The following is a 26621-nucleotide window of genomic DNA, read 5'->3' on the forward strand; positions in this document are numbered from 1 at the left end:
TAACATAGGGTATACAGTTAAAATTTATATGTGGTGGCAAATATTTAACAACTGGTTTTTTGGCCAAAACAAAAAACAAAAACCTCACAACATCTCAGACTTTATTTGTCAATTTGCAAATTTTTGTGCTTTAAATTATCCCACTCTGGCTAATTTCAAACTGCTGCTGCTGCTAAGTCACTTCAGTCGTGTCCGACTCTGTGAGACCCCATAGGCAGCAGCCCACCAGGCTCCCCCGTCCCTGGGATTCTCCAGGCAAGAACACTGGAGTGGGTTGCCATTTCCTTCTCCAATGCAGGAAAGTGAAAAGTGAAAGTAAAGTCACTCAGTCGTGTCTGACTCTTAGCGACCCCATGAACTGCAGCCCACCAGGCTCCTCCATCCATGGTATTTTCCAGGCAAGAGTACTGGAGTGGGGTGCCATTGCCTTCTCCAAACTACCAACATGTAATCATTGAATGTAGAGTTGAGGAGAGATGCAAAATAAGAACACAGTATTTCATAATATCTTTACCACATGAATATAATAATCTTAACCTCAGAAGCATAGATCATATTAAAATGTAAGAAAAAAATTAGCAAGATGAGTTTTGGTATTTGTTACCTTTGCTTTGACTATAAATTATTTAATTGTGAGTCTATATAATTTTAACAATGGTCATATTTAACAACTGACTTGTAAAATTCCCAGTAATTGAGAATAATTGAAAAATTGGCTCTCCTGAGCCAGTATGACCTGATTTCAGTACACCATTGGATAATAATTTTCTTAATCTCTTTATCTATTAATTCTATCTGTGTCATTGCTGGGTCAGTTTGTTTGAGTTTTCCCCTCACTATGGGTCATACTTTCTTTTTTTGTTTGATGTCTGGTAATTTTTAATTGTAAATTTTACCTTGTTGGATACTGGATATTTTTGTACTATTATAAATATTAATACCCTTTTTGGTGACACCATTTGATTTCTTGGAAACAGTTTCATACTATATGCTTGATTTTAAATTTTTGTTTGTTTTTGGTGGGACATAGCAGTGTTTAGCATAGGGTTACTTTTTCTACAATACTGTGGCAAAAACTGTTTTAAAGAGTACTGTACCCCATGCCCTGTGTTGAATTCTGCACTCTGACTGGTGGGAATAGAAACCATTCCCCAAGAGCCCCCAAGAACTGTTTCTTCTAATCTTTTCAGGCATCTCTTTCCCTGCTTATGTAGTTTTCTTACATGGAGGAATTGATCAATATTCAGACGAAGACTCAAGGAGGACACTTTACTGATCTCTGTCTCTCTTCCTCTTTCCCTCTTCATCCTCTTTCTCTCCCTGTCTCTCTCCCCTACCACTCACTCCACCTCTCTCCCTCTCTTTCCCTCCCTCCTGTCTAGCATGTCCCCCTGTGAACTCTGGCTGCCTTGACCTCCCTAGATTTCCAGCTCTTATCTACCCAACCCCACGGGAAGAACTCTGGGATCTTCCTGAGTCCTCCCCCCCTGCCCTGTGGTCTGGATCCTGTCCCTGGGCAGTACACTGGGACAGTAGTAGGGCTACTGTTGGTTCTCTCTTTTTCAGAGAATAAAGATGCTAGATGCCCTTCATTGCTAGATGTCAATGTGTTGATAATCATTGTTTTATGTATTTTGTCTTTTTCTTTCACCTGTTCATATGACATGGTACATCTGGCCTCTGTTAATCCATCTAGGCTGGCATTGAAATTTCTAAACTTTTTTTTAGTTTAAAAAGTTGCAGTCGATAAGGAAACCCGGACGCCGCCGCGGCCTTCCTTTTTTCAGGCAGCCGGGAAGATGGCGGACATTCAGACAGAACGTGCCTACCAAAAGCAACCGACCATCTTTCAAAATAAAAAGAGGGTCCTGCTTGGAGAAACTGGCAAAGAAAAGCTCCCTCGATACTGCAAAAACATTGGTCTGGGCTTCAAGACTCCAAAGGAGGCCATCGAGGGCACCTACATTGACAAGAAATGCCCTTTTACGGGTAATGTCTCCATTCGAGGGCGGATCCTGTTTGGCGTGGTGACCAAAATGAAGATGCAGAGGACCATCGTCATCCGCCGAGACTACCTTCACTGCATCCGAAAGTACAACCGCTTTGAGAAGCGCCACAAGAACATGTCCGTGCACCTTTCTCCCTGCTTCAGGGACGTCCAAATCGGCGACATCGTCACAGTGGGCGAATGCCGGCCCCTGAGCAAGACTCTGCGCTTCAATGTCCTCAAGGTCACCAAGGCTGCCGGCACCAAGAAGCAGTTCCAGAAGTTCTGAGACTGGACCTCTGCCTGCTGCCCCAAACACAATAAAGTTGTTTCCCGCCCCCCCCCCCCAAAAAAAAAAAATAAATAAAAAGTTCACTCTTTTAATTTTCTATTTATCTTAAGGCATTATCTATTTTATCTATTCATTTGCCCCTTCTCATTTAGTTGTAATTACTGATATTATATATTATTTTATTTATATTCTTTTCTGAGTTCTATTTTTTCCTAAGGATTCTACTTATGATGTATGTGTTCTTTCAATACTTTGATAATTTTCTTAATTGATTTTTAGCTCATTTTGAAACATTAGGTTACAGTTTTTATGTTTTGTACCCATAACCTTTTGGAGCACTTTATTGTTTAAAAGGATGGTATTCTGCTCTTTATTTCTTTTTAAAATGATCTTATATGGGTTTTGATTATGATCCTTGCTTGGGCCTTACTTTAAGTAAAATGAATATTTCTCTGTTTTCAGGATCATAGGATGGGCCAAGATAACTTCTCAAATTTCATGACTCGAGCTTCCACATCTGTTTTTTCACAAAGAAATTGACAAATAGACTCATGTTTTCTGTTATTGTCTTTCCCTAACCCCTCTCTCCTTTTGCTTTTGTTTCTCCTTCATTCTGTATTTGAATAGTCTTAGGAATTTCTCCTTTCTGTTGAGATTTATCCTGGGTAAGTATTTTAGATTGTTAATTTCAAGATTTCACGCAGCTTAGATGGATCCAGGTTCTTCATACTTTACTGTGTACTCCCTGTACTCTGAACAGTGGACCTCTCCCAGTTCAGCTACTGACCTTAAGTTGGCCCATCGCCCTTTCCAGCGAGCATCTATTGGGGATTTTGGAGTTCTCATATTCTCAAGTGCACTAGACACTCTGCTGTTTTCCTCTGTGTAGATCCTGATGCCATGCAGACTTTGTAGTTGTTGTTAGTTCTCTTTCTCTCATTTCTTATTTAGTGATTTGTGGTGTTCCCTGTCTTCTAGTTTTGTGATGGATTTATCCAGGGACCCATTTGCACTCTCCCCACCCCTAAGATATCTCCATCCTAATCCTGGAACCTGTGAATCTGTTACTTTACATGGTAAAAGGTGCTTCACAGATGAAGTTAAGGATCCTGAGATAGGGAGGTTATACTTTATTATCTGGATGGGCCCAGTGAAATCATACAAGTACTTGAAAGTTAAAGAGGGAGGTAGAAGAGTCAGAAAAGGAAACATTGGTGGAAGCTGGGGTTTAGAGCAATGTGATATAAAAAAGACTTGACTGCTGGTTCTGATGATGGAGGAAGGGGATTGTCCTGGGTAGAAAGGAAAGGAAGACTTGAATCTTTGAAACTCGCCTAATCCAATGCTAAACTGATATATTAGCTTCAACTGGCTACTGCAAAAAATTATCACAAACTTAGTGGTTTAAAAAAATAGAAATTGATTCTCTAACATTTTTGCAGCCTGGATGTCTGAAATCCAGGTGTTGGGAGGGTTGTGCCCCTTCCAAAGCTCTAGGGAAGAATCCTTCCTGACCTCTCCCAGTTTCTGATCACTCCAGATGTTCCTTGGTTTGTGGCTGCATAATTCCAACCTCTGCCTCTGTCTTCACCTGGCATTTTCATCTGTGTCTTCTCCTCTTCTGTCTCTTATAAGGATACCTGTCATTGGATTTAGGGCTCATCTGGATAATCTAGTGTGAACTCCACTTGAGATCATTAACTTAGTTTTATCTGCAAAAACCCTTTCCCTAAATAAATTTACATTTAAAAGTTCCATAGTTTAGAATGTGGAAATTTAATATATATATGATATATAATTTTATTTATTTTAAAAATAGACTTTATTTTTTAGAGTAGTTTTGGGTTCACAGCAAAACTAAACAGATACAGACATTTCCCATGTATCTCCTGCTTCACATACACATAGCCTCCCCTATTATCAACATTCCCCACGATAGACAGACATTTGTTACAACTGATGAACCTATGTCGGCACATCTTTATCACCTAAAGTCTATGGTTTACATTAGGGTTCATCCTTGGTGTTATATATTATATGGATTTGAATCAATTTATAGTAATGTAGCCACCATTATAGTGATACAGAGTGGTTTTCATTGCCCTAAAAATCCTCTGTGTTCCACCTATTCATCCTTCTTTTCCCCCTAATGATTGGGAACTACATATCTTTTTATGGTCTCCATAGGTCTGCCTTTTCCAGAATGTCATGAAGTTAGAGTCCTATAGTAGCCTTTTCTGATTGGCGTCTCTCACTTAGTAATATACATTTCTATTTCTTCCATATCTTTTCATGGCTTGATAGTTCACTTCTTTTATATATGATCTTTTAAAAAAATTATTTATTTATTTTTGGTTGCACTGGCTCTTCATTGCTGTATATGGGCTTTCTCTAGTTGTGGCCAGTGAGGGCTAGTCTTCGTTGCAGCGCGCAGGCCTCTCATTTAAGTGACTTCTCTTGTTGCAGGGCACAGGCTCTAGAGCACATGGGCTTCAGGAGTTGTGGCCCAAGGCCTCAGTAGTTGTGGCTTGTGGGCTCTAGAGTGAGGGCTCTGTAGTCGTGGCGCATGGGCTTAGATGCTCCACAACACTTGGAATCTTCCTGGACCAGCGTTTGAACCCATGTCCTCTACATTGTCAGGTGAATTCTCATCCACTGCACCACAAGGGAAGTCCTCATTTGTTTGTTTGTGTTTTTTTTTGGTACTAAATAACATCTCATTGTGTGATACACCACAATTTACTAATCCATTCACCTACCAAGGGACATCTTGATTGCTTCCAAGTTTTGGCAGTTATGAGTCAAGTGCTATAAACATCTGTATACAGGCTTTTTTTTTTTTTTGTGTGGACATGAGTTTTCAATTCCTTTAGACAAATATCAAGGAGTGTGACTGCTGGACTCTATGGTAAGAGTATGTTTAGTTTTATAAGAAACCACCGAATGACCAAACTGTCTTCCAAAGTGACTGTGCCAATTAGTATTCTTTCCAGCAACAAATGAGAGTTTTTGTCACTGTATATTCTTCTCACTATTTAGTGCCACTTGGTTATAATAATTTATTCGTTCCAGGAGTCTATTATTTTTTTTGGTTAATTCTTCTGGATTTTTTACATATATAAATGTTCTCGTCATCTGTGTGAAAAAAGATAGTTTTCTTTCTTTCTTCCTAAAGTGTTACTTTTATTTCCCTCCTAATACATGTTCTATTTTTGGTCTTATTTCATTAGCCTGGACTCCACTATGACGTTGAGAAGCACTGGTGAGGGAGGGCATCCTTGCTTTGTTCCTGATATCAGTGGGAAAACTTCAAGTTTTGCACCATTAAATATGATGCTAGCAGTAAGATTTTTGTAGATATTCTTTATCAAGTTGAGGAAGTTACTCTTGATTCCTGTTAGTGGTATATCCTTTGAAGGTCCACAAAAACTGAGCACAATTGTATAAAATAGTTTTGTGGAAGAAGGAAATCCCTTTTGTCAGATTGTAATTCTTCTACTCTGTAAGAAGATAATTTATTAGAAATCCAGGTTCCTCTTTTATGGTTATTGCTAAAGATGATGAACTTGGGCCTTTATTTGTATATTTTTTATAGGTTACTTGTATAACACATGGGTTTTGATTAATTAATTAACAAAGCTATTTATCCTACTTTGGGAGCAGTGTAAGAAAAATCAGTATCAGTTCAGTTCAGTTCAGTTCAGTCGCTCAGTCGTGTCTGACTCCTTGCGACCCCTCAGCAGTGGCCACAGGATTGGAAAAGGTCAGTTTTCATTCCTATCCCAAAGAAAGGCAATGCCAAAGAATGCTCAAACTACCACACAATTGCACTCATCTCACACGCTAATAAAGTAATGCTCAAAATTCTCCAAGCCAGGCTTCAGCAATATGTGAACTGTGAACTTCCTGATGTGCAAGCTGGTTTTAGAAAAGTCAGAGGAACCAGAGATCAAATTGCCAACACCTGCTGGATCATGGAAAAAGGAAGAGAGTTCCAGAAAAATATCCATTTCTGCTTTATTGACTGTGCCAAAGTCTTTGAGTGTGTGGATCACAGTAAACTGTGGAAAAATCAGTATAAACTAGCAACATTGGTGGCAGCCTGTGTGGGAGGGGAGTTTGGGGGAGAATGGATACATGTATATGTATTGCTGAGTCCCTTTGCTTTTCACCTGAAACCATCACAGCATTGCTTGTTAATTGGCTATACTCCAACAGAAAAAGATAAAAAAAATAAACTAGCTATATTGTTCCTCTTGGGTTGAGGAAAAAAATTAAAAATTTGGAGGTCTTTGAATAAAATATTATAGCTCTTCACTTTCTATACAGCTAAGTGGTCCAGAAAAATAATGACTCACCTTAAAAGTCAAAAAATCTGGCATCAGGCTGAAACTCTGTTGTGTTGCTATTGTTCAGTCGTGTCTGACTCTTTGCCACCCTATGGACTGCAGCACGCCAGGCTTCTCTGTCCTTCACCATTTCCTGGAGTTGCTCAAATTCATATCCATTGAGTTGGTGATGCCATCCAACCATCTTGTCCTTTGTCGTCCCCTTCTCCTCCTGCCTTCAATATTCCCCAGCATCAGGGTCTTTTCCAATGAGTTGGCTCTTCACATCAGGTGGCCAAAGTATTGGAGCTTCAGCCTCAGCATCAGTCCCTCCAATGAATATTCAGGATTGATTTCCTTTATGATGGACTGGTTTGATCTCCTTGCAGTCCAAGGGACTCTCAAGAATCTTCTCCAACACCACAGTTCAAAAACATCAATTCTTCGACATTCAGCCTTCTAATCACAGGCATCTAGGATCAGAATGAAAAAATATACCTTGTAGATGACTGCAATTATTTCCCAAGTGGTGCTAGTATTAAAGAACCCTCCTGCCAATGCAGAAGACTTAAAAGAAGCAGGTTCAATCCTTGTGTCGGGAAGATCCCTGAAAGAGGACATGGCAACCCACTTCAGTATTCTTGCCTGGTGAATCCCATGGACAGAGGAACCTGGCAGGAGAAAATCCATAGGGTTACAAAGAGTTGGACACGACTGAAGTGACTTAGCATGGCACAACATAACTGCAATTATGGTGCTTCAAGAAGAAGAAGACAGTAAGAAAATACAACCAAAACCTATCTAAGTTTTTGTGTCTTCTTTTGGTTCATTGCTGTCTAATCTTTTGGTTACCAAATAGGAATCTCACACTCTTCATAGTTAACTTCTTTGTGACAGTGAACTCTTTAGAAAATGAACTTCTCCTGGGAATTATGCTTGCTTTTTGCACTGTTACAATAGATTATTTATTTCAAAAAATGATTTATTTATTTACTTTTGGTTGCACTGGGTCTTTGTTGCTGCGCTCGGTCTTTCTCTAGTTGCAGCTCCTGGGGGCTTCTCTTCCTTGCGGTGCATGGGCTTTGCATTGTGGTGACTTCTCTTGTTATGGAGCAGAGGCTCTAGGTACATGGGCTCAGTAGTTGCAGTGTACGGGCTTTGGGACATGTGGGCTTCAGTACTTGTGGTGGGCAGGCTCAGTAATTGTGGCCCATAGGCTTTAGTTGCTCTGCAACATGTGGGATCTTCCCAGAACAGGGATCAAACCCATGCCCCCCTGCACTGGCAGGCAGATTCTTAGCCATTGTACCACTGGGGAAGTCCTAGATTATTAATGGAGCTTGTTGAAAGTAGGCTAGACTCTGTGCAGATCTTTATAAAAGTAATAGAGAGCCAGGCATATAACACTAGATTGTATCATCCTGTGGTTTTTCTTTTATATTAAGATATCTTTGTTAAATAAATGACATAATTTGATTTTATTTGCCCTTATAAATTAAAAAAAAAATCTCAGAGCAAAGATGAAATGAAACATGAATCTGGTTGTTTTTCAGAAGAAAGGACTAAATTGGTTTTTAAATGCCTGCCCATCTGTGAGAACTTAAGTGGATTTAATTTCTGGTAGCCACATGTCTTTATTGGTCTGCCCTCTGAAGCTCAGCGCCTCTGTGTGGTTTAATCTCCTGGGAGCTTCTCTGAGGACTCGGAAATGGCCTTCTCAAACAGCTGCTGGTCCTAATGCTTAGAGTTCCTCCTTTCTGCCTGATGGCTCCTCTGCTTTTCAACTTGGCATCTGCAAAGTTAGTCTTTTTCTCACGCACATCACCAAACAAAAGATCATCCTATCACAAAGGACCTGAAAGGGTAGCATGAAGATTGAAAAAATGGAATTTGGAAGCAAGAAATATATTAAAAGATTATTCGATTGTTTAAAAGTAGGTGAGGCAATGTTAATACAGGTTATTAACAGAGGATAATACAGACCTGCCTAAGTCTTATTTTCTTCATTTTTCTCTTTTAAAGAAAAGGATTAACAAATTGAAAGATAGAATGAAGAATTCAAGAATGAGATGAATTCAAAAGGGCATCTGACTACTTTAGGCCAAGAGGAGATAAATCATGAACTTGGAAATGTGTGCCTGTAACTGCTCCTAATGATCTTTGAGAAAAAAAATGGCAAAGCAGAGCTTTGCCAGACACTTGAGGGAGGCAAACATTTTAACTTTTATAATGGAGCATATAGACATCAGAAATTACAATGGGAGGCTTTGATGTCAATTCACATGATTACCTATGCTGAGATCTGTCCATGCCCATATTCAGGGCTTGGCAGGTAAGCGGCCCCATGCCTATGCCAACTCCCAGAATTCTTGAACTTCAGTCCAATATCAGAGTCTCTTGATTTCCATTTGCCACTGAGAGGAGATAGGACTGCAAGCAAATAGCTTTTGGAACTTAGGAAAGTATGGTGTTTTCACTGGAAACCAGTAGAAGTGTGCTGGCAACAAGTAATGCCAAAGCAATATCTTTTACTTTCTGAGGGTTTACTAGTGTTGAAAGCAGTATATTTTACCGAGATACCAGGAATTGTTGAGTTGTAGAGCTAGTGGGGATCTTAGAGATCACTTAGTTCAAGTTCCTCATTTGTTTGAATGGATAAAGACCAGAAAGAAAGACTGTATTGCCTAATTTCACACAGTAAGTTCAAGGCAGCTAGAACTTGGAACAAACTCAAATTTCTCAGGCTGAGTTCTTTCTAGAACATCAGGTTCTTCTCGTTGTATCTTGTTGACAAGAAGTAAGGACTGAATGAAACACAGTTACGTGGATTTATAATTGGTACAATAGCCATAACTCAAAAACAATGTTTAAGAGCTTTGTGTCATTTGAAGAGAAGTCTCTAAAGACATACTTCAGGTTTCTGGCTCTGTCACTGTTATTTTTAATATTTTATTTATTAAAATTGGAGATGAAGACACAGAAAAATCTCTTACTAAATTTTCAGATGACAAAGATGGGAGGAATATCTAATACACTGGATGATAGAATCAAGATTCATGAGGCTTTTGACCGACTGGAACAATGATCTGAAAATAATAAGATGAAGTTTAATACTAGGAGAAAAGTACTACGATTCATTTAAAAACTCAACTGCTTCTATTCAAGGCAGGGTGGTTTGTAGATGTTTTAGATGAACGTAAGTGCAGTGTAGGCCAACCCGTGACTGTCTTCGAAGCATTCTCATATTCTGCTCAAGGGAGGTAGCTGTTCCCTGCACCGACCACACGTGGAAGATGAACTGGACTTCAGAGACCACGTTAAAAATTTATTCATTTATTTTTGGCCATGTTGGGTCTTCTTTGCTGTATGCAGGCTTTCTTTCTAGTTGCGGTGCACAGGCTTCTCAATGCAGTGGCTTGTCTTGTTGTAGAGCAGGGCTCTAGACAAAAATATTGACCACTGTAGTGCGTTAGAGGAGAGTGACAGAATTATGAAGGGTCTGTTGTAAAGAAAACTAGATGCATTGATTCTGAAAAGGGAAAGACTTACAGATAATTTGTCAATGATAGCTATCTTTAAAATTTTTCATTCACTTTTTTTTCATGTTCAGTTTTTTCATTCATTCAATAAAGGTTTATTCAGAACCCGCTACTAAGTGCTAGAGATGCACAAGCAAATATGAAAAGATCTCTACTCTTAAGAACCTCATAGTCTAAGCCTGTGTTTCTAGAAGTAAGTTCTTTGGACACCTGGATATCTGTCAAATAGAGTCCTAGACTTCACATCAGATCTACTGAATCAACCCATGGAGTGAGGTCTAGAAAACAACGTTTTTAGAACCACACATATTAGCAACATAATCAGATAGATATTGTCATGGAGATTTATCCAATGTGCTTAGGCAGTGTATGGGAAGGAGAATCAGAGTCTGTTTGGTAGAGACTGCTAGATAGTAGAGGGAACACAGATACTCTCAGATATCCTAGACAGCAGAATTAGCACAAGTGAGAAGTAGAAACTAAATGGGACCAATTTTCAACTCAGAATGATGAAGAACTTTCTAACAATAAGGGACGTCAGTAACAAAATAGGTTTCTTACTGAACTGTGCACCTCTCATTCTGGAGATGATTAAAAAGTGGCTTGACAAGCAACTGTCCTGGGGTTTGGGGAAGTCCATGCCTCCCATCTATGACCCATGTTAGAATAAAGAGGGACATTTCTACCAATACTTCTATCCCCTTTCTCTTAATTTGCTTACCTCTCCTCATGGAAGAGACCAGTCTGCTTTGTTAGAGTCTAGGGTAGCAATGGCACCCCACTCCAGTACTTTTGCCTGGAAAATCCCATGGATGGAGGAGCCTGGTAGGCTGCAGTCCATGGGGTCGCTAAGAGTCGGACACGACTGAGCGACTTCACTTTCACTTTTCACTTTCATGCATTGGAGAAGGAAATGGCAACCCACTCCAGTGTTCTTGCCTGGAGAATCCCAGGGATGGGGGAACCTGGTGGCTGCCGTCTATGGGGTCACACAGAGTCGGACACGACTGAAGTGACTTAGCATAGTATAGCATAGGGTATTTTTGAGGCCTTGCTTTACTAGGGGCAGGTCATCATGTAAAACTTTTTGAAAGAGGCTGGTGATTACCATATGTGTCAGACATTCAGGCTCTTTGTCCAGATGGGTGTGGGACTCCAGGGTCTGCTCTGTGGGATCCCATGGCACACGTGAGTGTGTAGTTTCTAAGGTATATATTGAAGATGGAAAATACAGGCCCCAGTTAGCCTCAGGAATAAGCTATCCTCTCTGGCACAGTTATCAAGACCCCTGCTTTGCAAATCATTGAAATGCTTTCCAGGCCATTAAGAAGCTGATATTTGGATCTCTGTTAGGTTAAAATTTCCATTATCAGGCAGAGTTCTGAGATGGAGAGCAGGTGAGTCATAGGCCCATGAATCCATACTTTTTTTTTTCTTCACGGAATGATGTAAGAAAACTAGCAGTTGGGCTCTTCTGGCACTCAGACATCTAGTCTCTAGAGGTGGAAGGTTGGACTAAATGACTCTTTTAACCTTTCAGAGTCTTAATGGAGCCTGGATGCTTTAAGTCCCCATTTGTTTATAGACTCTAGGTTGTACTACTTGAACAATTTGTCCCACTAGGGTCAGCTGGGAAGCTCATAAAGGCCCACCCCTTGCCCCAATTCGGGATCACTCAGTGGGCCATCCTAGTTCCAAAGCTCCCCATGCAATCAGCTGAGGATTTTGTTGTGACTTCCCACAAGCTCATTTTTCTCTCTGTTCAATGTTGCTATCATCATCTGCTCCTGTAGATATCTACAATCCCAAGAGGGCTCCTCAGCAAAGATCCCTCACACAACTTGCTGTCACAGAAGTCTTCTTCCTCCTAGATAAGCCAACCTGCAACGTTAACACTTGCTGTCTTATTTTAAGTATCAAGCAAGTGCTAAGTGTGTGGAATACGGCAGCGAGAACGCTTACAATTAAGTAGTGTATCTGCTCCAGCTACTGTTGTTCCCTGATCTGGGCTATGACTCGGTTAAAACATCTTGCTGCTCTCACAGGTCAGCCTTGCTGCTAATATGGACAGAGTGCTGCTGCTGCCCATCTCTTAACCCCTGTAGTTTGGGTGTGTCTAATCACTGCCTCTGGCTGTGCCACTAGCCACTTTGATGCTATCAGCTTGGCTCTGCCACAACAGCTATGCTAGATGCCAGCTATGCACTTCGCACAGTTATGACCTGTTCTCAACCTCCACTTCCCTCGAAATGTCTATTCTTTTTACTGCTGTCTGATGGGAGCTTCTCTCCATCTCTGCTCATGTTTGTTCTCTGAGTCTTTTGCTGGTGAGGAAACCTGTTTCCCTTCTTGTGTCTTTCCCCTTTAGAGGGGTCTTTCCCTCATGGTAAAATCTTGTATTTTCATCATCCAGCCCTCCGGGGAGGTCATTTTCTTGTCAGAAACGCAGATGCCTTTGCGTGATTGATTTCTTTTGTGTATTTGTTTTCCTGTAGTTCTCTTCTGCCTTATAGACATCCCAGGGGGCTGGTTGGGGTTAGATGGAGAGTGTTTTAAGGATAGTCTCATATTGTACCCAGAATAACAGCTCCCTTTTCTACACTCAGGCCTTGATACTAAGTCTGTCCCTCCCGAGACTCCTCCTCACTTATGGTAACTTTTTCTTCAGTGGCCTGGTTGTCCCTGTTTGGAGCATAGCTTCCCCTGGGACCTCCCCAATCTATCAGAAATGTCTGTATTTGTCTGGACCTCAATTATGAACACAGTTCAAGTTCTTTCCCATGGGGGTCCTAGGCCCATACCAGTAAAAGGATGCAGCAAGATTCTTATCTAAGTGTCCACAAACATTCCATGACAGTTACCCTTAATAGCCTGGTGCACATAGATGACCTCTGGACAGGAGGGCGCCTAGTTCCACATGCTAGCATATCTGAAACTCGGCCAGAATGCATTGCTATGTACAGCTCTGGGATCCCATGAAGTGATAATGTGCAATAGGAAGAGAACTGAGCCTGGAGCCAGGAGATCTGAAGTCTTGTTAGTGCTACCGATCCAGGGCTTTTTTGCCTTTTTCTTTTTTAGCTCTTTCAGTCTCAGTTTCCACCATTAAAAATGAAGGCATTAGACTAGATCATGTCTAATCACTCTTTCAGTTCTAACACTTTGTGATTTTTTTTTCTGACCATTTGTGTCATCTTTCCACCCTTCATTATGATGACTTTAATTGGCTCTGGCATGAAATCCTCTGAGGGATGACATTTCCAAAACAGTTTGCTGCTGGAATGCAGATGATACTTCTGCAGGGTTGACACATATGCATTTCTTTGCATGACCTCCAAAACTCGGCACAGAATTTTCCATCACAGTCTGCCTGGGATTAATCAAAGGCTTCAGGAGAGGCCCATCCAGGATAACTCCTTTGTACCAGATTTTTGGATAAAAATTATTAGGTTCACTTTGTGACCAGATAATATTGAAGGCTGGAAGGAAAAATCAATTGGTTGGAAGTTTTTTAAACATGTATTTACTCCCCTAATATGAAATCCCCGAATTTGGTATGCAATAAAAAGTAAGGAGTAATGAGAAAGTCAATGATGAGAATGGCCATAAACCAGTTCTACAGGATCAAATGCTGTCAGTACATAATGTGAATGTTGTAATGTAGGGTGTAAATCCCAAAGACAAAAATCAAGACTAGAAAAAACTGTGTGAAGTTACGTACATTTCCTTTTCTGAAGGGTAAGTGGGCCCCAATTAAGCCAACTTCAGTGAAAGATGATCACTGTTGCACCTAATCCAAAGCCAGCAGAGAATCTACAGCCCTCAGAAAGAAACAATGTCTCTTCTTCTTCATAGTAATTCAGTGTCTGGAAAGCCTTCCCTTCACCAGTGTTTCCATTTAACGCAGGTATTAGGCAGGCGGCTTCCCAGGTAATGCGGCGGTAAAGAATCTGCCTGCTAATGCAGGAGATGCAGAGATATGGGTTTGATCCCTGGCTCGGGAAGATCCCTGGAGGAAGGAATGGCAACAGTATTCTTACCTGGAGAATCCCATGGTAGGGGGAGCCTGGCAGGCTACAGTCCATAGCGTCACACAGAGTCAGACATGACTGAGCAGTCATGCACTGCTGATCCATTAGGCAGGTGGTATCTACAGTCAGCCTTCTTCTTCAGTTTCTGTTACCCATGAGTTTTGCCAATTCTTTCCTTAAAATGCCACTTTAATCTGTTCTCTGTCTTTGTCACACCTAATCTGCCTTGATTTAGGCTCTTGTTTCTAATTTGGATTCCTGTAGTTGTCTCTTCATTCAGTAAACTCCAGATCCACGATAAAAGTAGAAAAATGGGATCCAATGCAAGACTGATGTTCTTGAAACTACACAATTTCACATTCTCTTGTAAGCATAGGAGGTAAGATTGACCAGCAATGATCTAGCAGACACCTACAAATTGAGAGTAGGGGTGGGAATGTATAGTCTTGGGCATATCTGTACCAAAGACTTGAAGGAAGATACCTAGGTACTGTGAATGATATAGTTTCTGTATTCCTGGGCACTTGTATGGACTTACCGGAATGTGTGAAGTTAACTGGGTTCTGATCAGAGGCTGTGACCCATCTTGCTGGCTCCTACACTGGCCAGGTGCTGCTGCTTCCTTTTCCTGTCTATTTTTCAGGATTTTGCCTTGGCTCTGGGCTTGACCTCACACAGTCCTGCCATACTTCTCTACATCAGACGCGTTAGAAGCTTAGTTTTTCTACTACTACAGTCTCACACTCCTTTAGTCCAGCCTTTATGTTATTGTTGAAGCCATTTCTTTTTTTCTGACATGCAAACATTTTCAAGTATTCTTCCACTCAGCATCCTTCAGTGGTTCCCCACTGTCCTCACAGTACCATCCAATCTTCTTGTTGGAAGGGACATGGCCTTTTATTATCTAATTCTTGCGTATTTCTCCTGTTCTTCCTTCCTTATGCCTTCTTGCCCTTGTGCTTGGTGGCATCTCTGCCTTGTATACCTGTTAACCTCCTAGGATTGACTCAGTTCCTCCCAAGAGTCTCCTGTACTGGAAATCCATTTCTAATCTCACTTCTTACTCGTAAGTATGCTGATCTCAGTGAGGTTCCATTCTTTACTGCTGTGAGTTCCCACAGAGTCCTGCACTTATTTCTATCACAATATTCATCACACAGTGTTATAATTATTTGTCTCATGTCTATCCCTGGCCTGATTGGAAGCTTCTTGAGGCCTAGATATTTGGCTCACTTTTATAGTTCCTGCTATAGCACTAAACCTGGCCCATAGAGGATGATCAATAAGTGTGGGTTGGATAAATGAGGTCAAAGAGCTTCCTAAAGAAGGGTGATCTACAGATTTCTTCTTCTTCTTCTTCTTCTTTTTTTTTTTTTTTACTGGGTATGGGTTTAACTAGACAACCTCTGAAATTCTTCTGAGCTCCTATATACATGATTTTATGTTACACTGGGACATCGAGATTAAAATGCTCAGGACATAGCTGCTTCTACATAACACACATTTCCCATGTTTGGATGTTAAATTTGGTGATTTTGACCTTTTATGTGGTTCAGTTCACAGCATGGATCCTTTTTTCAAAAGAGGATCCTCAGTCATTTAACTGACAGAAATAATTTAATTATCTCTGCTCAAATAACTTGGTTAGATTTATTGCTCAGTGATTTATTCTGTACCTCCAAGATCCTACCAACGTACCTGAAGTGTCAAAGAGTTTGACAGGGAGCAGGAATTAGGTGTGGGTTGAAAAGACATAGGCAGACTTAGGTGTAAACCAGATCTAAGGATCCAGTGTCAAGGGCCAGAATCCAGATAAGCATGTTATCATATGTCACAGACAATGTTATCATATGTTGTAACCTAGCAATGGAATAAACCTGGGCAGAGGAACAGAAATCAAGAGGTCATAGAACCAACAGTGTAGAGTGAAGCAGGACCAATAGCCTAAAGTCTCGGCAGGTAGAGAGAAAGAGAGGAGGGCCTGGGAAAGGGCCAGAGGCAAGAAGGAGGACCAAAGCAGGAGGGGGAACAGGCTCAAAGAAGAGAACCTTGATTCTGAGGTAGAATCTGACCTAGTCAGAAGACTCTTGGTGCTCCTTTTTATAGTAGAAATTAACATCAACTTTTTTGGAGGTAATCTGAGGGTAGAAAAGAGGAGCAGAAATTGACTGTTGGAGTCCTGTGACATTTCTTGTGGTACTTTGATTTGTTTTATAGTCTCTTAGAAGCATGTCTGCTGTCTCTTGTTACACAGTGAACTCCTTGAGAGCAGGGACCGTGGTTTTCTCTCTATTACACTTAGTGTAGCACTTTGCATATATCTGGTGCTCAGTAGTATGTAATGAATTAAATTACAGCAGTTAGGAATTATGTTATTAATGCCCTCTGGAGAATATTGAGTGGCTCTAGCAATTCCCAGAATGTTCATTTAAGCCATCTGTAGATTCAGTGTTTCTAATGCCAGTTGCTGTGTTGTTGTTGTTGTTTTTTTTTTTTTCTGGTAATTGAATATTTAAGGTCTGTGTGACCCTGGAAAATAAGTAATGCTCTTAGGAGAGGTATTGAGATCTCTAATGAGTCAAAAAAAAAAAAAAAGAGCAAGTTTTCTTGGGACAAGATTCCTGTCAGAGTGCCTCCCTTTTGAGTGAGAATATCAGATTGTTTGTTCATAAATGGATCAACAGCTGAGCCCAATGGAGTAAGTTTAAGATTCAAATTTATCTCAATGTCTCACAATTGAAAAAGAGTCAAGTGTTGAAAACTTTGTAAAATTCAGGAATTCAATATGGTGCATTGGTTTCTGCTTTCTTGATAAAGTATCCTTCTGCTTTTAGGACTGTATACCTCTGTAGCCAGAAAGATATTCTAGAAGGAACCACCATCTTGGGAACTCTGAGTTTTCAGAATCTTATGTAATACACACTTAGGATCTGATATCAAATTTAACCCTGACAAATGAATACTGGAGCCTCACAAGGGAGGGCTCACATCTTCTGATTTTTTTTCTGCATCTATTTCTACACCAGCTAGAGTCAAAACATCCTTCTACTTGCTTGACCTTTTTATTGTTTTTAGTTTTTTTTCCTCCTTGCTAAGTGATGAAAATGATCCAGCTCTACAGTTTCCCAAGGTCAATATGGTAGCCCTATATGGAGAGTGAGTTTGAGATTAAGAATTCAGTTTTAACTCTGGGAGCTTGACACAAAAATGATTTAGCAATCTATTTGATTCCAGTAGTTTCCTCCTAAAGGAAATTTAATTTTCATCTGCTGGATTTTGCTCATTATCCTTTGCCCTTCCTTGTGCTAGACAAGATTCCAAATGGATTTAGAACCCAAAGTGTTGGATTGGAGTCTCAGTTCCACCATTCATTAGCTGTGCAAGTGTGAGTATCATCAGAAGCTTAGTATTCTCACTTGTAAAATAAGAATTAAAAACTCCTTGCCTTAGGTGGATTAGATGAAAGACTGTATGTCAAGATATTTTGACCTAACTTTTTGCTTTATTTCTTTATAAATGAAAACTCTCAGAAAGTTAGTTCCTCTACTGTCTTAACATTTAACCTGCAATCCTTAAGGTAAAATTCAATATCAACTAAAGACAAATAGAAAATAAAAATCAGCAGCAGCATCACCACCATCAATATCATAGTACAAGGAATACAGGGATGAAAACAGTATCAGGCCAAGAGAAAGGCCCTCTACCGCTTGGAAGAACAAGTAAGATGCAGTGTTTTTTGCTATGCAGAATTGATTCAGTAGAAAACCACCTACTTTGGTATGATTTGAGGGGCAGTGAAAAGCATTTCTGTCCTAAAATAGAATCCTGTTGATGATCCACAGTGGAAAGTGGAAAAAACATGGAAACTGGGCTAGTTTCACATACTTTGTAGGACGTCCAATTGTCAGGGATCTATGGGGTCTGGGGACAATGTCAGAGGTGAGTTTCAATGATCAGCAACATTTTGAAAATGAGATTTAAATTTTCTGGTTTTTCTCTTTTTTTGCATTTACATGGAGGTGGTGAAAAATGTGGGGGAAAGCTACAGGAAGAAAACAGAACTTTAGAAACTGTGTGATCAAAACACTCTTTTCTACATGTTCTGTTGATTAGGGATTGACTGTAGATGAGTAATATGATAAGACAGAGAGTAACCTGGCCTGGGGTCAAGAGATCTGGGTTCCAAGCTTGTGTTTATCATGGAAAAATTTTGTTTTGTCTTTTAGTCCTTCATAACTCTGAGGCTCAGTTTCCATATTTTAAAATAAAGGGTTTGAATAAATAACTTCTCAGTTTCTTCCTTCAGAAAACTTATTGAGCTCTTGTTCCTTGCTTAGTAGTATAAATGAGTAAGTGAAGTAAGTAAGTGAAGTTGCTCAGTCGTGTCTGACTCTTTGCGACCCCGTGGACTGTAGCCCACCAGGCTCCTCCATCCATAGGATTCTTCAGGCAAGAATATTGGAATGGGTTGCTATTTCCTTCTCCAGGGGATCTTCCCAACCCAGGGATCGAACCCAGGTTTCCCGCATTGCAGGCAGATGTTTTAACCTCTGAGCCACCAGGGAAGTGCTTAGTACTGTGATTCAAAATAAATAAGACACAGGCCTTAATCTCAAAGAGCTTAAAGACTAATAGGGCAGATAGAAGGGTAGACAAATATGCATAGTAAAGGAATGCTAATATTAAGTTAGATGTTTGTCTTGTCATTGTATAGTCACTTAGTCGTGTCCAGTTGTTTTGTGACCCCTTGGACTATAGCTTGCCCGTCTCCTCTGTCCATGGATTCTCCAGGCAAGAATACTGGAGTGGGTTGCCATTTCCTTTCTCCAGGGGATCTTCCTGACCCAGGGATCGAACATATGTCTCCCATGTTGCAGGTGGATTCTTTACCACTGAGCCACCAGGGAAGCCCAGATATCTGTCTATATCCCTTCTAATTCTAATGTTTTAATTATTTTAAATTCTCTTATAAAATACCACACACACTCCCTGAAAGAGTCAATTATTCACAATTACCAGCACAGTTTGACTTTCTTGTAATTTTTTTCAGGAATTCTGTTGTCCGGTGATCTTCCTGTTCAAGAAAATCATTTTTGACAATTCTTTACTGCCTGTTTTAGGTATTTTTACATAATGCAATGAATTTTCTAACCTAAAAAGGGAGTATTTTAATGTATTTGACCCATATTATTCATACCATTATGTGTCAACCCAGATTCACCAGGGTACAACAGAACAATAATGATTATTGCTAATGTCACATTAATTATTCATGTTAGTGTCATCCGCTAAAGTCACTCCAGAGTTCCCCAAGCAGATTTAGGCAGTTTCTTTTCCACTACCATTTCCTTCTTTATCTTCCTCTTCCTTCTTTCCTTCCTTCCTTCTGTCTTTGAAATTTTATTACATTTCTTTATTATCTTATCTCCTCCACTAAAATATAAGCTCCTCCAGGGTGCAGGCTTCTAACCTATGTGAACATCCTGGCCTTTAGCACAGTCTCTGGGCACAGAGTAGATATTCAATGCAGGTCAGTTGAATGAAAGAATGAATTTTATTATCTTAACTATAGCTCAATAACAATGCAATGGCCTTAAGAAGCATCACTACAAACAAAGCTAGTGGAGGTGATGGAATTCCAGTTGAGCTATTTCAAATCCTAAAAGATGATGCTGTGAAAGTGCTGCACTCAATATGCCAGCACATTTGGTAAACTCAGCAGTGGCCACAGGACTGGAAAAGGTCAGTTTTCATTCCAGTCCCAAAGAAAGGCAATGCCAAAGAATGCTCAAACTACCACACAATTGCACTCATCTCACACGCTAATAAAGTAATGCTCAAAATTCTCCAAGCCAGGCTTCAGCAATACGTGAACCGTGAACTTCCAGATGTTCAAGCTGGTTTTAGAAAAGGCAGAGGAACCAGGGACCAAATTGCCAACATCTACTGGATCATCAAAAAAGCAAGAGAGTTCCAGAAAAACATCTATTTCTGCTTTATTGACTATGCCAAAGCCTTTGACTGTGTGGATCACAATAAACTGTGGAAAATTCTGAAAGAGATGGGAATACCAGACCACCTGACCTGCCTCTTGAGAACCTGTATACAGGTCAGGAAGCAACAGTTAGAACTGGACATGGAACAACAGACTGGTTCCAAAGGAGTACGTCAAGGAAAAGGAGTATGTTAAGCTGTATATTGTCACCCTACTTATTTAATTTATATGCAGAGTATATCATGAGAAACACTGGGCTGGAGGAAGCACAAGCTGGAATCAGGATTGCCAGAAGAAATATCAATAACCTCAGATATGCAGATGACACCACCCTTGTGGCAGAGAGTGAAGAAGAACTAAAGAGCCTCTTGATGAAAGTGAAAGTGGAGAGTGAAAACATTGGCTTAAAGCTCAACATTCAGAAAACTAAGATCATGGCATCCGGTCCCATCACTTCATGGCAAATAGATGGGGAAATAGTGGAAACAATGGCTGACTTTATTTTTTTGGGCTCCAAAATCACTGCGGATGGTGATTGCAGCCATGAAATTAAAAGACCCTTGCTCCTTGGAAGAAAAGTTATGACCAACCTAGACAGCATATTCAAAAGCAGAGACATTACTTTGCCAACAAAGGTCCATCTAGTCAAGGCTATGGTTTTTCCAGTGGTCACGTATGGATGTGAGAGTTGGACTGTGAAGAAAGCTGTGCGCCGAAGAATTGATGCTTTTGAACTGTGGTGTTGGAGAAGACTCTTGAGAGTCCCTTGGACTGCAAGGAGATCCAACCAGTCCATTCTGAAGGAGATCAGTCCTGGGTGTTCATTGGAGGGACTGATGTTGAAGCTGAAACTCCAATACTTTGGCCACCTGATGCGAAAAGCTAACTCATTTGAAAAGACCCTGATGCTGGGAAAGATTGAGGGCCGGAGGAGAAGGGGATGACAGAGGATTAGATGGTTGGATGGCATCACTGACACAATGGACATGGGTCTGGGTAGACTCTGGGAGTTGGTGATGGAAAGGGAGGCCTGGCGTGTTGCGGTCCATGGGGTCGCAAAGAGTTGGACACGACTGAGTGACTGAACTGAACTGAATGTTTAAAATCATAATTTCTCATTGGATATCCAGCCACATTCTGCCTTTAGGTACTTAGGCATTATTCCATTGGAGGATTTGCGGACATTATGCATCTGTTTATGTTTAAAGAAAGGGACTTCAGTTGAATGTCATTTAACAGAGCTGGCTTTTTTTTTTTTTTTTAAGTATTTCTTTCTCTTTTTGAAAGAACCCATTGTCTCCATAACCTGAACCATCCACCCTGAACTCTCCTCTTTCCCACCCTCACCCTCCTTCACCAGCACACATGTGAGGCAGCACCATTTTAGGGCAGAATTTTGTAAAGAGGAGGGATATTGGATCTATTTGGGTGGTAGAAAGGTGGAAGAAGAGCTCATGTATTCCTTTATTTTCTGTCATTTCCCTGTTAAGGACTGTAAAGACAGCTCTTATGAAAGAATCTGAAGGCTAAATATGACACCATGGCATACCCAAGTAGTGATGCAGTGGCAGGGAAGGGGCTGGATGTGAAAATGTGAGGAAACAATTTGGATCCAGAACCAGCTTCCGCTCAGTTGCCAACTGATCACATGTCCCTTTGGTTCCCTGAACTTACCCATGAAATTTGTACCTTGGAAAAACTGCATTTGAAGGTGGCAGGGCACAAGTTTTATGTTTACCAGAGTTGAGTTTTAAGTGTTTTGTGTTCTCTTTCCCCTAGTGCGCCATGTGTTCTGAATAATCCTACCTTCTCCCCAATCCACAGTAGTGAAGAAATGCTACTTGGAGTATGAAAAGATCAAAAAACATTCACTTTCAGAACTTGTCTAATTTTTGCTCTGTTGGCCAGGGGCAGTGCCAGATTTTCCATCCATTCTGGACACCGACGAGCTAGTAACATCCACATTAATCTAGATTATGTTGACTTCGTCCTGTTCTGACAACATGTAATATGATGTGTCTTGTTTAATCACACAATAGAAGGACACTTCTCACTGAGTTATTCACTTACCATATTCCAACTGCAGAACATTTGATCACGCTCTTAATATTTATTTGGTGCTATGAATGTACATGGCAGGGAAATCACACTTGGAGGAAAAAAAAAAAAGGCTGTGCTCTCAGGAGACTATTGTGAAGGAAGGAACTCTCTCAAGCAAGTAGAAAAGTTTTAGATCAACTCAGAAGAGTGAGTAGGCAAATTTAAAATTCACCCTGGGGCAAGGTGTAGTTGAGATTCATTTAATCATGCAAAACATATTTATTAACTGTCTATCTTTGTGGGAACTGTGCTATGGTCTGGGGCATAAATTCTATGCCCTTATAGAACTTAAGGGAAATAGTGAACAAGTGACTATGAGTGTGAAAAGGGTCATAAAATACATGATATATAGGAAGCATATGGGATATAGAAGTATAGATTAGGAAGAGCTAACCTCCACCATGAGGTTAGTATCTTTCTGGAAGTGATATTTAAACTGAACCCTGAAGGGCAAATAGGACTTATCCAAGGTTTGAGGGCACGATGTGTGCGTGTGTGTGTGTGTGTGTGTGCTTGCCTACCTGCGTGTGTGTTAATGCAGGGGAGTGGTTCTGGAGAGGGGTTTTTAGGCAACAAAGTTTAGAGGTTGCAAATGACTTGAAGAAATGAGAATGGCTCATGTGAGGAACTAGAGTCCAATTTAGCTGAAGTACAGCAAGTGAGAAGAGATAGGTAAAATGATGGGCAGTGCTTCTTTTTTTTTAAGATAGAGAGCAGTTTTCCACTGACTAAGAAACTGTTTCCAGTGCAAGAAAGAAATCTTATGCCTGAGAGCAAGGTCATGGTAGTAATAAATAGGGTGGGCAGAACAGGACTTCTGGTAGAAAGGAAATGAACTCATATGGTTGGAAGATTTCAATGAGCATTTTCATTGCTTTAGGTATCAGGACAAGGTTTTGAGAAGCCATCAAGAAGTACCCTAGAAAGTATGTGATTGGGGTAAGTTATTTCCCATATTCATGGAAACTAGACAATAAAGCTCCCTGAAGGAAGAATCAGGTCTTTCTGCTAACCCACAAAGCCCCCAAGCTTACTGAGTACGTACGTCATATTTGACTTTTAATAAGAGGATGAATGATTATCCTGAAAATTATCTTGGCTGTGCCTTGGCCAGATTTGCTTTGCCATTCCCCCAAAAGTTGCTTGGAGACCCTTGGAAGCTCTGTAAGTAGCCCTGCTTGGCTCAGCTTGGTCCTAGAAGTGATCTGAAGCAGTTCTGAACTTCCTGAGTCTGTTTCCATTCTGACCCAAGTCTTTGGAACACACTGAGTGCAGATGTCTAATCATGGAATAGCGAAAAGTTCTGTTTAGGGCTTAATGTGATAGCAGTGAAGAGATCTGCCATCATGATTGGTCCCTTGTGAATTCTCTAAATTTTATTTCCAAGGGTGACCTTTTAAATACTATAGATCTTCTTAGATTATAAAGACTCATTCTTTCAAGGGGGTCATGATGGTGTATCTCATTATGATGGTGAGAACTAACATTTTTGTGGAAACTTTCCCTTTTCAGACTGTACTAATATACAGTTTAAATACTTTGTTTCCTTTTGGTATTGTTACTTTGTCTCTTGGACTGGTAAGGAAACTGATGTTCAGAGGTAATTTGCCCAAGATCTGTTGTGGATGCTAAGTCACTTCAGTCGTGTCTGACTCTTTGGGACCCTATGAACTATAGAACTGCCAGGCTCCTTTGTACATGGGATTCTCCAGTCAAGAATACTGGAGTGGGTTGCCATGCCCTCCTCCAGGGGATCCTCCCAAACCAGGGATCGAACTCACGTCTTTTATGTCTCCTGCATTGGCAGGCAGGTTCTTTACCACTAGTCCACCCGGGAAGCCCTTGCCCAAGATCACGAAGTAGCAAGTCATGAAGACAGGACACACACTTTGTTCTTCAAGGACCTTTTCTTCCCCACAACTAGTGTTTAAACAAACTTCTACTTTGGGACCTCAGGTGATTTACATCTGAATCTTAAGCTTTCTTGTTTGTAGCTACTCAAAGATAACAATCAGCCATGTTAGAACTATTTCTGATGATTATGCCTTTATGTTTTATTTCTGGTGACATAATACTTAAATTTAAAGAAATGGATAATTCTACCATAGCATAATTTCAGGTGTTACAGTACAGTTCTTAAAGGAATGTCCTTGTGCAAGAGGGTCTTTCATGCTCCTCAAGTTCTATGAGAACATAATACAGTGGAAAAAACCAACTAGAAACCCAGAACAATCCTGAACTTTCTGAGTGTTTTCCTTCATAAAATAAACTCACCATTGTCCCATTTCATCACAGGGTGGTTATAAGGATTAAGTGCAGAAGGTTTTCTGAAAGTAAATACTTTATAATACAATGCATATTACAATGCCATACTATCATACCCTAGGGTTGTTTAAGTAGTATAAAAATGCATTAAAATGTGTCAACCTACCTTAGTAAACATTTGTTTTGAGAATAAAGAGTTTAATTCAGAAGTATTAACATGATTTCTCATTTTCCTGCTGGCTAACTGGTCATGTTATCCAAACTGTTCTTCTCTCTGTCTACATACATGGTTAACAAGAAATGATCCCTGTAACTTTCATGCACAATATATAGACAAATGGGAACACAAGCTGGAAAAGGCGTTGAGGAAGTCTGTGCTGTGGGATTATGACTGGTCTTTCCAGGTTCCTTTTGGTGTTCACAACATAATTCTGCAAAATTTAAGGAAACTTTTCTACCTTCTTTCCAAGTACAAGGGGCAATGAATCTAGTCCCTTTTCTTCTAGAGTTCAGAAAGGTAAATAGGATAGATATTCTAGAAGACGACATTCCTAAGGAGGGACAGAAAGTACGTGGATATAGGGAGGTGGCATTTAGAGAATAGACAGTTTGGTCTTCCTACAGGCCAGGATGGTAGAATATAAGGAGTAAATATAAGGAGAAAGGAGAATGAAAACATAGTTACATAGGAGAGGAAGTTGGGACAATAAAGGAAATGCAGTTAGAAACTAAGTGGTGTAGGGCCTTCACAGGGAGAGTAAGTAGTTTAAATTGTTTCCGGAAAACACTGAGGAGCCAGGGAAGGGGCTGATTCAATTAGCATAATAGAATAAGAGTATAATAAGCATAATAGAATGTCGCTATGGTAAAGGGTGGGGAGCAGCAAGTGTTAAGTGTAACACAGTCTTATAAAGCTTCAATTTGGTGTCTTTGTTTTATAAAGAACTTATTTTTATTCTCCCCGCTCTCTTTGACTAAACCTCCTTGAAGAACAAAACTCACAAATACACCACCAAGATGGAATTTAGAAAAACTGGACATGAGGGACCAGATGTTATTAATAAGTCCTGTCGTAGGTACTTTTTTTTTTGTTGTTGTTGTTTTTTTTTTTAAATCAGATTAATGTCAAACGAAATGATATCCTTATAACTGCAACTTTGATCTGTCAAAGAGTGTTTTCTCAGTGCCTGCCCACCACACGTCCAGTTGAAAACCAACCCAGAGCTGAAATAGAGGTCGTTTGGGAGGCAGGGACTGAATGTAAAGTTCGGTTCCTGTGACCTCGGACCTCCAGGAGGTGTTGAGAGCTACTTGTCTACACGTCCGCGGAAGCCTTCCCTGTTAGGTCCTATGTGTCAGTGCTGGCCACCAACTCTGGGCCCCCCTCCTTCTTCCTGGGAAGCAGATCCAGGCGGGCGGCACCTTGCTGAGGCCACAGGCGAGCTTCGCCGCACTCGCCCCACCCTTCCCTGCTGCGGTGGGAAGCCCTTTAGAAGAATGCTGAGGTTTGGGGCCTCCACCCCGAGGTACCCAACAGTAACTTCAAGGAGCTAATGAGTAATATACGGTAACAAGAATAAATCCCAAAGAGCTTATTAAAAAACAAAAACAAAAAACAAAACGAACCACAACTTTGGCAAGGGCAGGGACTATTGTTTGTTGATTTGGAAAGTGCTGCATGCCTTCATATATCCCTCCCCCAACCCTTTCAGAAAGGAGAGATTAGCAACAAAAGATAGATCTTCAAAGCGCCACACAGCTCTGATTTATGCTCCACTTTGGAGACCTTAGGAAGGCTTCTCATTGGGATTGAAAAGGGTTCCAACCAATCTCTGTTCCAGTGGTCCTCCCAGGACTTCTGCTGTGGTGTATGTGGAAAGCAGAAGCGCTGTGATCCAACCCCCATCTCTTTTGCAAAAGCTTCTTCGTAATTACTTTGGAGTTTATGAAACTCTCCCCTCACCAAAAGCAACAAAACAAAAAACAAAACGGTTTCAAGGGCTGTAACTCTTGTATCGTGGGAATATCTATCACAAACAACATGGGATTACTGTCAAATTGCCTTTTTCCCTCCCTGGGGGAAA

At 40.5% G+C, this 26621-nt stretch overlaps 1 protein-coding gene and 1 long non-coding RNA gene across 2 annotated transcripts in view; both read left to right on the top strand.

The window, feature by feature from the left end:
* Positions 1-1744: 1744 nt before the first annotated feature.
* LOC133227422 (small ribosomal subunit protein uS17-like) lies at positions 1745-2322 on the top strand. The gene has a single exon (XM_061381834.1). It carries the CDS (start codon positions 1800-1802, stop codon positions 2274-2276), a length of 477 nt encoding a protein of 158 aa, XP_061237818.1. The 5' UTR covers positions 1745-1799; the 3' UTR covers positions 2277-2322.
* Positions 2323-15850: 13528 nt separating this feature from the next.
* The window catches only part of LOC133228020 (uncharacterized), a 32626-nt gene continuing 21855 nt past the window's right edge, over positions 15851-26621 (top strand). The window contains exons 1-2 of the long non-coding RNA XR_009730028.1: positions 15851-16237; positions 23153-23211. This is a non-coding gene — a long non-coding RNA (uncharacterized LOC133228020). The remainder of the gene's footprint in view (positions 16238-23152; positions 23212-26621) is intronic.

This window comes from Bos javanicus, chromosome 16 (genome assembly GCF_032452875.1).
Source record: "Bos javanicus breed banteng chromosome 16, ARS-OSU_banteng_1.0, whole genome shotgun sequence".
Classification (NCBI taxonomy): domain Eukaryota; kingdom Metazoa; phylum Chordata; class Mammalia; order Artiodactyla; family Bovidae; genus Bos; species Bos javanicus.